This window comes from Schistocerca piceifrons, chromosome 2 (assembly GCF_021461385.2).
Source record: "Schistocerca piceifrons isolate TAMUIC-IGC-003096 chromosome 2, iqSchPice1.1, whole genome shotgun sequence".
NCBI classification, from domain to species: domain Eukaryota; kingdom Metazoa; phylum Arthropoda; class Insecta; order Orthoptera; family Acrididae; genus Schistocerca; species Schistocerca piceifrons.
Genome location: NC_060139.1, coordinates 437541063 through 437555504, shown reverse-complemented (window position 1 = coordinate 437555504; position 14442 = coordinate 437541063). Strand labels below are relative to the sequence as shown.

General features: G+C 37.6%; 1 protein-coding gene across 3 annotated transcripts in view; it reads left to right on the top strand.

Annotated features, from left to right (window-relative positions):
• The window catches only part of LOC124774465 (run domain Beclin-1-interacting and cysteine-rich domain-containing protein), a 201799-nt gene extending 197323 nt beyond the window's left edge, over positions 1 to 4476 (top strand). For all 3 annotated transcript variants that reach the window (XM_047249484.1, XM_047249482.1, XM_047249483.1), the window contains exon 13: positions 1817 to 4476. In XM_047249484.1, the coding sequence (XP_047105440.1) occupies positions 1817 to 2029 (213 nt within the window). In that variant the 3' untranslated portion in view covers positions 2030 to 4476. The remainder of the gene's footprint in view (positions 1 to 1816) is intronic.
• The last annotated feature ends 9966 nt before the right edge of the window (positions 4477 to 14442 follow it).

Here is a 14442-nt window from a genome sequence, read left to right as displayed (position 1 = left end):
TGTATACTACCTTATTTTATGGACTGTAAGACATATTTTTTTCTTCAAAAAATTGTGTCCAAAATTCAGGTGTACCCTATACTCAAAATTAATATAAAAATGTCCAGTTTTTTTTTTTTTTTTTAATTTGAAATTCCCGCCAGTCTTAAAAATAGCCATATATTCAAAGCCACATAAACCTCTCTCCATCTGGCAACACTGGATTCAACTGCCAGCAGCAGTGCACTGATACTACAGGTTTATGAAACGTCATGGACTTAGTATGCGAACTAAAACCAAAATATCTCAGAAAATGCCAGAAGAGCATGAAGATAAAATATTATATTTCCATCACAGTATTATTCAACATCTAAAGAAAACCAGTGTGAACTAAGCCAAATAGCAAATATGAACAAAACTCCTCTGACATTTAATGTGCAGAGTAACAAAACTGTTGCTATGAAGGGTGCTGAAACTATACCTATAAAAACAAGTGGACATGAAAAAATGCACTACACTGCTGTCCTTTCATGTTGGGCTGTGACAGTACTAAACTTAATCCAATGATCATTTTCAAGCGCAAAACAATGGCAAAACCTTCTCAAATATCACCAGGTGGTGGTGTTCACATTCATGACAAGGATTGGATGGATGAGGCTGGTAGAAAATTGTTGATTAACAGAATGTGGGCGAGAAGAAAATGTGATTTATTGATGAGTTCTCTTCTTGTGCTAGATCGGTTTAGTAGTCATTTGAAAACTTCTGTGAAAGAGGAATTGGGACAGGGAAATAAATACAGAGTTTGCTGTTACTTCACGAGGACTTGCTTCATAACTGCAACCTCTTGATGTCTTGATAAATAAGCCATTTATAGTGTATATGAGAGAGGAATGGAACAAATGGATGATGGATGAAACCAAACATGAATTCACACCAAATGGAGCTTTAAAACAACCTACAATCAAACAAGTGTGTCAGTGGATAAAATTACCATGGTTTAGAATGAGAGAAGAAATTATTGTTGAATCTTTCAAGAAGTGGAGCATAAGTAATGCTTTCGATGACAATGAAGACCATCTTATACATGAAGAGGACAACAGTGATGACGAAGAGCAATAGGAGGAGGAAGAAGAAGAAGACGAAGAAGTAAGTTCAGATAATGATTTTCAGGAATTTTAAAGCTCCGTTTGGTTTTATAAATTAAGAAACTTTTTTTAGTCTGGTTTTGAAATCTAATAATAAAATGGTAAAAAATGTTACTTTTTAAAAAATTACTTAAAAATTAAGGTGTGTCTTACAGTCTGTAGTATCTTGTAGTCCATAAAATATGGTACTGTGCAACTTTGGAATCTTTCTATAAGGAAATGGAGGTACGTTACTCCACAGTATGTGCTGATACAAAACTTCCTGGCAGATCAAACCTGCGTTCCAGACCGAGACTCAAACTCGGAATCTTTGCCTTTCGTGGGCAAGGGCTCTACCCGTGAGCTACCCAAGCATGACTCATGACCTGTTTGGAAGGTAGGAGACTAAATACTATCATAAGTAAAGCTGTGAAGACAGGTCGTGAGTCGTGCTTGAGTTGCTCGCTGGTGAGAACATTTGCCTGCAAAAAGCAAAAGTCTCGAGTTAGAGTCTCAGTCTGGCACACAGTTTTAATCTACCAGGAAATTTCAACTTACATATAGTTTCTAGGAATGTAGAGCCATAACTGTTTTATTCGTTTTAATATTGCTAGGTTTAGAGCCTCTTTTATTTGATAAAATTAATACTCGGCATTTATCTAACTGATTCATTGTGAGATACTGGATTACTAACCTAGTAAAATCTGTTACAGCTATGTCAGGCACGTGGATTTGTGTGTGAGCTGTGCCATGCAGCACACGATGTAATCTTTCCTTGGCAGCTTGGAACAGTGACTCGATGTGGTAACTGTGGTTCCTGTTTTCATTCAGCTTGCTGGTCTCCAGCACCTTGTCCCAGATGTGAAAGGATTAGTGCACGCAGAAAAAGCTGTGAGGAAATACCAGAACCTGTTGAACCTCCTTAGGTCAAAGTCTTGTATAAGACTTCCCTTTGATACATTGAAATCTGTCATCCTGCTTCACTTCTCACAAATTAGATCTCTTATTAAGCACAGGTAGTAAAAATGAAAGTATTGTTGGAAGAAAAGAAGTAGTGATGATTAGTTAATGCGTGTATTATTGGCATGTCTAAGTTTATTTGTTTTAGTCCTCAGGGATAATTTTATTAGTGTATCAGGTAAGATTGTTACACATTGAAGGACAATAGCATAAGCTTTCTGAATTTTAAAGTCCAACATTTATTATTATTATTGTTATTTGTTTTCCATACTGGGACATATGTTCCATGCTGGAACATATGTTATGTAATTGTTTTTATAGCCATCTTTAATCTTTTAAATCTGATGTCAATAAGTAGTATCCACCAGTTGCATCATTTTTTGCTGTTTTATAGAGATGTATTTCACAGAGAATAAAAGGTATGAGACTATCATCAACAAAAGGAATAACGATGGTGAAACTGATGAGCAGTGTATCGCATGAAAACTGAAATTTTCATGATTTTAACAACTGCAGTATCAGTATTCATAGCAACTTATATTGTTGCTTTTTTTTTTTTTTTTTTTAAAGAAAGGTGGTTGACAGCTGACTACATTTTTGGAACAGTAATTGCTGACTGCACCTCCATTGCTCCCTCCTTTCATCTTCCAGTCTGAGTCCCACAATTTGTCTAACTTTCTTGATCCTCTCATCACTTTTTTCCACAGTGTGCTCCCAATGATGTTGGTGCAGCCTCCAGAACAATAAAGGCTATTTTTTCTAGTAGCTTGCTTTTTGTGAAGTGGTTAAGAATGTTTGTGCTGTGGAAATGATCTCTTCTTCATGCAATTTTTGCTGTTGGTAGGAAATGACAACCATGTTCCCTATAAGAATAAAATCTAGTCAACAAGCCAAAGTATAGCTATGTATACATTTGAAAGAAGCCTCACTGAGTTTTAGATGATTTATACTGTGTTGTGATGTGTCCCATTATTGCAAGTGATAATAAGTAGCAGGCACTGGTGATAATTAGTATGATCAAATAGTTGTCAGCTAAATCTATGGCAACATATATTATAGCACTATGGAATTATTGTTACATTTCTCATCAACAACAGCACAGATTCATTTTGTGGTATAAAATAAATTTTCTGAATCTGTATATTACAGGTATAATATGCTGTCCCATATTCCGATATCTTCCTTTTCTTCCTCCTCTCCTATATAATTTTGTATATGGAGGGAAGTTATTAACTGTTAACAGTAAAAGTCAATAGATGATACTCCACAACCCCTTTCTTACAATGGAGTGACAGCATTCAACAAGGAAGTAAAATGCATAGGAATATGTCTCTGTAACAATGGGTCTATTGCAGTAAGACATTTAACAAATTAAATTTATATACTAATTACTGGAGAATTTTGTCTGCATTCCTGTTCAGTAATTACTTGTAACTGAAAGTCTTGTTATAACATTAGTTGGCAAGGAAGGAAGGAGTTTGTCTTAGAATGATAGGCTAATCTTGTGCTGTTTTCCACAGCTTAAGCATTGTTGTAGTTGTGCCTACATTTTGACACTTTGCTCGTTCCTCTCCATTGGTAGCAGTAAACTTTATTGACATTAATTACACAGTGATTCTCTATGGTTGTGTAACAGTATTTTTGTACTAAGTGAAATACTTTTTGTGAAGAACTTATCGACAAATTTCAGATATAGGATGCACATAACTCATGCAGGTGTGATTTATTTTGCATGACAGTGTAATCTAAATATGCAAGAGGATTATAGTGGAAGTAGATTTCTTTTTGTGTCTGGTTTAAATATTTTCTCAACTTAGTTTTGCAGATATTTTCAGTGTAATCGGTGCATCTTCCAGTAACTTAAAATGCAGTGGTTCAGAAGACTCAAGTGTTTATTCCTTGTATACAACTTACAAATTTCAAAAAATATCTTTATTTTGTTAATGCAATGAGAGAAAAATGAACGGTGCTGTTTCAGTGACTATAATTGAAGGAAATGTTACATAAATATATAAGTAATTATCCTTCAGCTAGGCAGCTTTATTTATCAGATTAATATATAATGTGACTAAGTCAAAAGCATCACACAGTTTTTGTTGCAATCAGCAAGTGCCAAGGCGTAAGACAAATTGATGATATAGTTGAATCCATAAGGCTGTTTCTGTTATCACTATTTGTAATATAACACTTGAAAACTAAAAAAAAACTTGATTTTTATCTCTGTTGTTGTTGTATTATTACACAAAGTTTTACCAAAGATAATGTGTTATTAATTGTTGCCTCTATTGTAAATAATAATAACTATAGTATTACACTGATGAAGCTGTGAAATGTAACACCTTAGACTGAAAAAGTATAATTTGTTGATGACTTTCTACTGTATCACTAAGCACAATGAAATAAATGTTTGTATAAAAGTTGTATTTAGTAAAATCTTTATTTTAAGATAAACTGAAAATGGTGTGTACTATTAAGATAAATACATATTAATGAGAGCAGTATTTTGTTCAACAATATTTGTCGAGTATTTTTTGTTCTTTACTTCTAATACCCTCGACCAGGCAGGCAGGGAGATCCTGGTGTGCGATCAGCTCGCAATATTACTGGCAGAGCGAAGAGTTGGATGGCAGCTGCAACATCAACCCATGGAATCTATCGGCCTCTAGCCCTGCAAATCGATCTCCAAAATGTTCTCATGGACCTCAAAGATTTACACTCCAGAGTCTCAAACCAGGTCCACCTGAAGTATTCACTGCCTTCCAGGGGTTGGCTCTCAGTCCCCGTTTAGGAGACAGGAGCTAGCAGCATCGGTTTCTGCCACAGGAACAAGATAAACAGCAGCGGCATTCATCCTCCCGAAGGTGGATGATGAGCAGCAATCAGGTCATGGAGGTCAAGCTTCGAGCATGCCTGCAGAGTGATGGCAGTCTCCACATGCCACCAGTGTGGCCTCAGAAGATCGCAGTGCAGCTGGCAGCAACAGCGTCCTTCCAGCCAGATTCCTCGTTCCATGGACAATTGGAAACAGCTAGATGTGCTGAAGGTCGATCTCCATAGCCTCCCATCACACAGTATAGCTAAACTAACACAAGAACTGAGAATACACTCTGTGGAGTTGATCAAAACTCGGCAGTCAGCAATGAGACATTTGATAGGAAAGGTGAGGTATTTATTTTAGTGCTACCTGTTTGTCCTGTGATGGTGTGGACGGCTATGACATCATGTGCCCTGGTTTTCCCTTTGCTGCCAGTTCTCCTAGTAACTTCTGACTTTCACAAATTCACCTTTTCTGCTGGCTTGACACTTGAATACTTAAAGTTGTGTTGTACTTATCGTTTCTTACAAAGCTCTGCTTTGTTACTAATATGACAGTATTCTCTCAGCTACCATGATGTCATTATACTTTGCTCACAGACCTGGACACTTGTTCGTTTCTCCATGCTGCGGTAGCTTGGTGTTTGCTGCAACTCGTTCAGAATTTCCCCCTAGTTGACAGTCTGCTGGTGATTGACACAGGTGGTTTGCCTTCTGGGAACTGTCAAGGTAGAACATGGACAAATTTTTAGTGTCTGCTGGGGATACTATCCTGGGGAGTAACATCTCCCCCTCCCTTTAGAAAATTTGTCTCGAATTTTTCAGTTTGGAGTACTCGTAATAAACTCATCCTATGTTTTGTACCAGTAGCTGCACATTATGTAACTTCAGTCATTCTTCCAGTACCATACAACTAATTTACGTGATATTCAAACACAATCATTCATATAATTAGAGGTTCTTTTCATTAGTTTCCATATAATTCCATCGCTATGACTGATCTTTATTTACAAACCAATTAATGGATATCTGCTCAGATAAATCTGAGCAATGCACTTACTTTTGTTTAAAACAGAAGTATATTACGCCCAACCACAATCAGAACCACTACAGCACTGGTAGATGTCCACTTATAGTTGTGATACTATGATGGATATTTTTGCGTATTCCTTTATGTGCCGGAACATTTGTTCAGCTGTAACTCTTCCTTAGTAGTGCTACTTGTTCGTTTAGTGAGTGTAGAATGTCTGGATTCAGGATATTATCGAGGAATGTTAAGTTTTGTGTAGCTGCTTCCCAGGCCAGTACAATTTAGGTTGTTTCCACTTAAGTGTGGGCACACCAGTGATCATAGGTGGTAGGTGAAATGTCATGCCTGCTAAGCTACAAATCGTACTGTTTATTATTATACCGCTATCCTGTAATTCCACTCTGTTCGTACCTGCTGGTTTCCCGTGTTCAGAACAGTTTACTATGACTATTACTGGTGAAAAAACTGAGTAGACCCAGTGGAGCCTATTCTTGGAAATGTGGATATGGTATTTAAGCACTTCCCTTTGACATTCACTTACTTTAGTTTTTCCCAGAAATAACTGTATCTTACATGTCTGTACACTACTCTGTATCATCCTACTTAGGCACATTGTAAGACTTTCCCTCTGGCACCTCTGTAGGTTTCTCAATAAAATGAGAGCAAAGCCATCTCTTTGCTCTGAAATCATTAATGCATCTTTGGTCCATGCCTGTATCCATTTTGGTGTGCCACCTGAAAGAAAGAAAATATTGTCACTGTATCCTCCTCTCTTCAGAAGGCGAGATTATCCAAACAAAACTATATCCCCAAATACAAAAACAACATTGCATCAATCCCTTGATGGGGAAAACTTAAAACATGCACTCTGCAAATACTACAAATAGAACAAAATAAAACTGGATGACTTCTTAATAATCTACACAAGAACAAACAAACTGCAATACAGGCAAATAACAATCCCAAATGTTATCTGTCAATGTGATCTAAGGACATAAGGCATTTCAGACTTACTCCTATCGTTAGTCATCTGTTTCTTCTTTGTTCCACAATGCTTCACATTCTGTACTGCGGGTGCTGCTGGTATCTGTGGCAATTCCACTGACAGCTTCCTTAAAAGGCTTAATACATCCCATGTGAATAATCAAAGTTTTCATTGGCATCTGTATTTTAACACTGACAGGTGACATCATTTCCAGTACTTGATATGGGTATTGGGCAAGGAATTTTTTGTGTTGCTTTTTCATGTGTATAGGTTCATTACTAATACCTGTCGGTCAACCCTGTATCGCCGAAACTTCCCTACACATTTCCTGTCTGCCCTTGTTGTTCTAAGGCTTTACATTTGTGCATTTTACTCGCAAAATGTCTCAGAATTTCTTAGAAAACTTTTTTATTTATTTGATGTCATATCCAAGCTTCGACTTAAACATGTAGAAAGATGAATGTTTTTTTTTTTTCTCATTTATTACCTCATGGCAAAAGACCAGTAGCTGTATGGATTTTAGAATTGTACACAGCGGTCACAAAATTTAAATATACGTCCTAGTTTTCATGATTACTGCTAACATAGTCGTTCAACATCTTCGAAATTGTGTGATGAACTCCCTCTGTTTTTACATTGGCTTGAGGGTGGAAGGGATTTATTTCGCAGCTTGCAAATTTGGAGCAATGGACACAATTGCTTCCGAAGGTCAGATGTGAAATGGGTATCCTGGTCTGTAATTAACATGTCTGGAATTCCAAATGTGAGCAACCAATTATTTACTAAAGCTTGAGCAACTATAGTCACTTTTTGGTCAGGAGTTGCAACCATTACTATATAATGTGAAAAATGGCCACTTATAGTCAATATGTATTTATTTTCTGCTGGTGTTTTATTTGACAGGCCTCAAACATCCAGTCCAACCATATCAGATGGGTTAGGTGCTTCCGGTAGATGTTGTAATGGAATTGTTGGGTAGCTAACATTGCACACAAGTTACACAGTTCCTGACATATTGCTCGACATCTCATTTTCTAGTCCACCACCAAAATTTTTCAGCAATTCGTCTGCCAGTTGCTCTTTGCCCACCATGGCGTGACAACATATGGTCATGTGCTTGTGCCAAGACTTTGTTCCGGAATGCTGTGGGTACTACCACTCATAAGAAACAGTTTGTTGTTTTGCACAGCAAGCCATCATTCATCACAAACTGAGGTTGCGGCATGAACTGTTGGCAGTCAGAATCAGTAGTTTGAGCCTTTAGCCATTCATTAATGCTCCTGCCCAGTGTGTGCAGAAATGTAATTTTTCTGTTTTGGTTTGTGTATTATCTCATAATCAAATAATAAAAAACATGCTATTTACTGTGTGCATTATATCTCAAAGTCGAATCTGTGCATATCAATTACGAGGAAGAGCTCTGGCCATGCAAAAAATCGGTACATTCAGAATGCTCATATCATTTTCTGAATACCTTCTGCTAGAGGTTAGGAAGGGGGCCTTTCTGGGATTATTTTCTAAAAATATGCAAAATGGGGACACATATCGCGTTTCAAGAATTCTTCCTTCTTTGCTATTGTCTGTAACAAGTGGATGCGACATGAGTCGCAGTGAAACAATCAATATGTACAGGACCAACATCTAGATATCGCACACAAAGGGACACACACAAAAACTCCATAATATTTTATTTGAAAAACAACATACAATCATGAATTATTTGAATAGCATTAATACTATTGGACCAAAGCATCATTTGCAATTTATTTTACATTTTTCTGCTATTGTAAAGATAAACAGCCAAGTACTGTTCCCAATGTACGGTAGTAAGATTGTGTCTTCGATCACTCAAAACGTTTTTATAAGCGGAAAAGGACCATTCCACATCAACTGAGGTAACTGGGCAGTATTTGAATGTGGGTGCTACGTTGGCACTTATTGTTTCTGGTAAATTCACCAGTCCCATTAGTAAAACTATAATTTGGCACTACAGTTCAAAGCCTGGGTTATTATTTAAAATGTTGACAAACTTTTCTTTACGTTTTCTTGAGAATACCTTCTGCAATATGGAGTTCACTAAAATAATTTTATTCATTAACTTGATAGATTCATTCAAAGCTGAACCTTGAGTTTCAAGCTTTTTAATACTTGCAGGTATATGGGAAAAATGAGTGCTAATCACGGCAGTGTCTTTTCTAATACCAGAATCAATAAAAGCTTCCTTGCATTGGCAAACTGCCAAAGCCTCTGCACTATTGATGCCGTTTACTACACTTCTAATGGCATCGAAATGTTCATTGTGAAGCAACACATCTTTGACCCGCATACCCCAACGAGTTACCACTGGTTCAGCAGGTAAAGGCACATTTGGTAGTTTTTCTTTGTAGGTCTTGATACGAGCAGGAATCTTTACAAACACTTTCATTGTGGATGAAATTAGTTTATTTACTTTCAGAAAAGTGGAACATACATCTTCAACAAATCGATGTACTTCATGAGCAAAGCACATCACTTGAATCAAATTGGTACAAAATACTCGGAGGGCTCTTCCTTCATTGATCATATAGGGAACAGCATCTGAAATAAACACAAACACCCTTTCATCTGCAGAAGATTCTGGAAATGTTTTTCTAATACCCTCATTCATAAATCTGGCAATTGTAGAATGATTTACGGTTTCAAGTTCTTTGCAAGTCACCAAATAGGAAGAAGGCTCTTCTTTTAAAGCACCAACCATTACATTTGCAATGTAACGGCCACAAATGTCCGTAGTTTCGTCTACTGAAATCCAGATAATGCTGTCCTTGAGTTCATTGCGTATTTCTTCCAGCACATTTACGTAAATTGTCGGTATGGAATTTTTACGCAATGTTGATTCATCTGGTATATTTTGATTTATGCAGTATTTGCACAGGAAGCCTTTAAGTATACGGTTTGTAAGTTTGTGAAGAGGAATATTGCCTGCAATGACTGCTTCACATAGACTTTTTTCATTACATTTGGACAAATCCCTGCTACTGCAACTTGCTGTTGTCAGAAGTCATTGTCGTGGTCCTTTTTTCTGGATTCTTGCGATATGCACATGCCGGTCTATTTGAAACTTTTTTTTTCTTCACGAAATGCTTTTCTCGCAAACTCGATAAAACAAAACGATTCCGTCATATGTAAATGTTCCAGGATGGTCAGCTTTCCACGAAACAACGTTTCTTTTTTTCAGGCGACATGGCGCACATGTTACACACTACCCATCTTAAACACGTTCAACTGTGTACAAGTAAATAGAAAGCTAAACTGAAACAATGGAAGTGCGACTAAAAGCTTGCGTAGTTTAATTTAATTGTTGTTGACGCGTACGGTATGACAGCAGAGGGGATTAACTGGGGGCGCGGGTGCTGGAGCACAAGCATTGACTTTGCCTGTCCCTGTTCCTCTTTTGTAATAGAGGTGGCAAAAAATAACGTAACTGATAGAAATAACCGGTTACTGAGAAGTAACGGTTACTGCGATAACCGTTCCTCTGATTCTGGCAGTTATTTCAATAACTGTTTAGTGTCAACAGTGCCTCGCGCCATCTGTTGACCGAAAGATCGTACTGCGCATTTGGAAGGCGTTCTATAGACCATGGGAATAACTGTGAGACTGCGCGCCATCTGTTGATAAGAACTGTGTACTATTTCGTGGGCCTTCGTTACTTTTAGCATAAACAATTAAATAAAGTTAATGTCCAAGCTGTGGCTGATAGGAGCTGCAGTACAGGCATTAACAAGTACGGTCGTTCCCTTAAGCCACCGCCTTACGTGTTTGTTAATTTAGCTTGGACGGGTAGTACAAGGAAAGTTACTTAGGAATTCGAGCGACTATGGAAATAACTGTCAGAGACCGGTATTCTCCTCTGGCAGTTATCGTTATTGGCTCGTAGTTCTAGTTCTCTGGTAGTTATCGGGCTACCACCACAGATAACCTGGAAGCTGGTAACGGAATAACTGTGTGTGTAGACGTTCCTGACTCGGTGACTCCAGTTAAAGGTCGTAGTTCCAGGTGATATTTCCAGAGAGGATAGTAACTGAAGCGAACAAATATTTTCGCACTGCTACGGAAATAGCCGCTGGCCATCGCGAATGACAAATAACATGTCAGACAGTATAACATAATACAGTGGAATATAATAATTATTATCCTCATCATTTGTCAGGAGATTGTCAAAATATGTGAATATATCACAGTAACTGCTAATATTTACAGAATTGGTACACTGACAGAATAAAACACAGTTACGTATTTTTAATAAATTTATCGTACACAGAATAACCGATCTTGACTGTTGCAACCAAGTGTTGTCAAAACTGAAATATAGCAGAATTTTTACCTAAGCTGGTCTATCAGTCTCTGTTGCGATATTCATCTGCAGAGTAGAAGGAGGGGTCAGTGGAAGCGTCTGATTCCACCCGTCTGCTTCGACGTAACGGTGTTGTGGTGTGTGAATGTCATTACGGCACGGTGTTTATGAGTTGGTTTTTTTTTGTGTGTGTGTGTGTGTGTGTGTGTGTGTGTGTGTGTGTGTGTGTGTGTGTGTGGGTGTGGGGGGGGGGGGGCTGTCGATCTAGGTTGCAGTGCCGGAATTTGCTGGTGGTAATTAATATTTTTTTTTCTAGCTGTGATGTTTTGTGTATTTATGAAGTATTGAATGTGATTTAATTTATGTAGGGATGATTGATTTGTGGACTTTTGGGATTGTGGTTTTATTTTTCGCAGTTGTAGGTGTTGGTATTTGGCATCAGTAGCTGTGGTGGACCTATATAGGTCACCGGAAATGACCGATTCCCATTTTCATAGTTGTGTGTGTTGATGTTTTAGTATCGTCATCTGAGGTTGCCCTATGTAGGTCAAGGGAAATGTCTGATTCCAATTTTCGTACTTTTAGTTGTGGGTATTGGTGTTTTGGTATGGTCACCTATAGTTGACCTATATTGTTCAAGGGAAGTGTCCGATTCCTGCAGATTTTTGTTGGTGTAGCAGAATGCTGTATTTTTTTCTTTTTGTTCTTCATTTTGTGTTTTGAGATCATGGTGTGTTTTTTTTACTAGCTTGTCCTCACCCTAAAACCCCCAACTTCCCACAGTTGTCCCATTGGTTTGATTGTATTTTTGGTGGGAAATGTTATTGTATTATTTATATGTAACTTCGTGTTTGTTGCCATGTGTATGTAGTGACGTCATAGACACTTAAAATAGCCATTTCCGGCATATTGATAACGGGTGGAATCAGACACTTCTGTATCAAATAGTCTTTCAAACACACTGTAAACCGTGCCTTATCTGAAACCAAGTTTTTAATGGTTGCTGACTTGCTGACAGTTTATTGAAAATGCATGTTCCTGAATATTGGACCCCTTTTGGACCAAGGTAACTAATTTTAGGTCTTTATGTAGATTGCTGTTTCCATTTCTAGTACTGATATTATGTATTAAGCTATTGGTTGGAAATACTTGAAACAAATTTCATAAAGGAATAAATATACTAGGAAGCAGTGGTTAGAATGCAAAGTTCCTTGAACAGGTTCCTACATGATGTTCTTGAATTGATACCACAAACGATTTTTATTACACGCTTTTACATGCGAAAAACTTTTGCTACGTTTGATAAGTTACCACAGAATATGCTCCCTTATGAAATAATAGAATGAAAAAATGTGTTATGCCCTTCCCAACTGAATTTATTATCGAGTTGTAGTCCCAGAAATGTAACACTGTCAACCTTTTCGATCTGCATGTCTTCATATGTTATAAACATGCTATCGCTGGAGAAATCGAGCAGTTTGCAAATCTGACATAAAACTTGGATTAGCGTACTCACACTTTCCCCAATAGGACTAGCTTTTACAGCACAGGAGTAAACGAATCTGTCACATTACGTATATTTTTTGTTGTATTATAAGGCTGTACACTTTATTCTATTATGCGAGCAGCACAAGAAATTAAGCTTCGAATTTAACCTACAGTACTCAGTTTACATATTACCTCATACTTAAAAACGCACGTTGTTAACATTTTACTTAAACAGTGCTTTGGCGAAGTTCCGCGTACTTTCTGTCGCAGCTGCGAAGATAATATTTCTAATAGCGACCGATAACCTACAAACATATAATCTGAAACACTAATAATCGTTCTAACATCAACTAAAATGTACCCGGAGTTAATAAGCTGAGGTTATGACACGATTCATACGACATTCCTGCTATTTCACGCTACTCGCAGTTATACTGATAACTAAACTGATGGATTCCAACTATGTCGTTATTTAACTGTCGAAGTTATCGGTATTCGCTAGCGAAAAATAACTTGGCAGTTATTAATAACCGTTAACGATAACGGTTATCAAAGAATAACTGGAACTGTGATAACGGTTACTCCAGAATAACCGTTTGGCCCACCTCTATTTTGTAATGATTTTGCTGGGCAGTGGCCTCTCGGTTAGCGATTGCATGCAGTTCTAAGCCCAGAGACATTGAAACTAGATCGAGCTAGGGACCGCCAGTCTAAATTTTTAAAATATTATATACATGGAGTGAAAATACGCATCGTCACTAGTTTTTAGTTAAAATATCCAATAACCAGTGAAAACGTGCCAAATATGCAACATGCAAATGCACATAATCCGGTCTCTACTAATAACCATTTAAGAGCAGCATAATCTATCAGTACCATAAACTTTTGGCTATAAAAATAACGGACTAATATAATACCATAGATTACTGCTAGCATCTCCTCCTCAGTCGTGGGATCATTTTTCTCCTGTTTGTTCCGCGGGATGTGTACGCCACAAAATGCTGTGTATCACTTTTATTCTGACCTAGAACACATCCAAGAACCACATTACTCGCACTATGAAACAGAATAATATCTTTTTCAAAATTGGGGAATATCAAATCTGGGTCCGATGTCAGAGCTCGCCTTTTACGTATCAAACACCTTCTGATATTCAGTAGACCATTCAGATTTCGCTCCTTACCATAACAAGCAGTTCAAAGATCTGGCAATTTCAGCGAAGTCCTTTAAGAATCGATGACGACGATTGCAGATACCGACAGAACTCTGCTACTGTTTAACTGTCTTTGATGGCGAAAAATTCTGAACGGCCAAGACCAAACGTGGATCTGTTCTCACTCCTTCCTTGCTAATTGTATGCTCAAGATAATTTACTTCCGTTGCTACAAAACTACATTTATCGATGCTTAGCGTTACTCATGCTGTTCTCAGCCTTTTGAATACCTCCTCCAGTCATTGTACATGCTCTTCCGTGTTCTACGAAAATATCATTTGTCATCCAGATAGATCATACATTGTTTTGGTTTCAGTCCCCAAAGTACACCATCCAACAATAATCTCTGAAAGGTGGTGGGTGCATTCCTGAGTCCAAATGATATTGAAAATGATCTCTCAGGACAGAAAAAGCCGTCTTTGCTTGCACCTCTGGCGCTACTTCTATTTGATAATATCCACTCCTTAAATATGTTGTGGAGGAGAAGTTACACCGACCCAAGTTGTCAAGAGC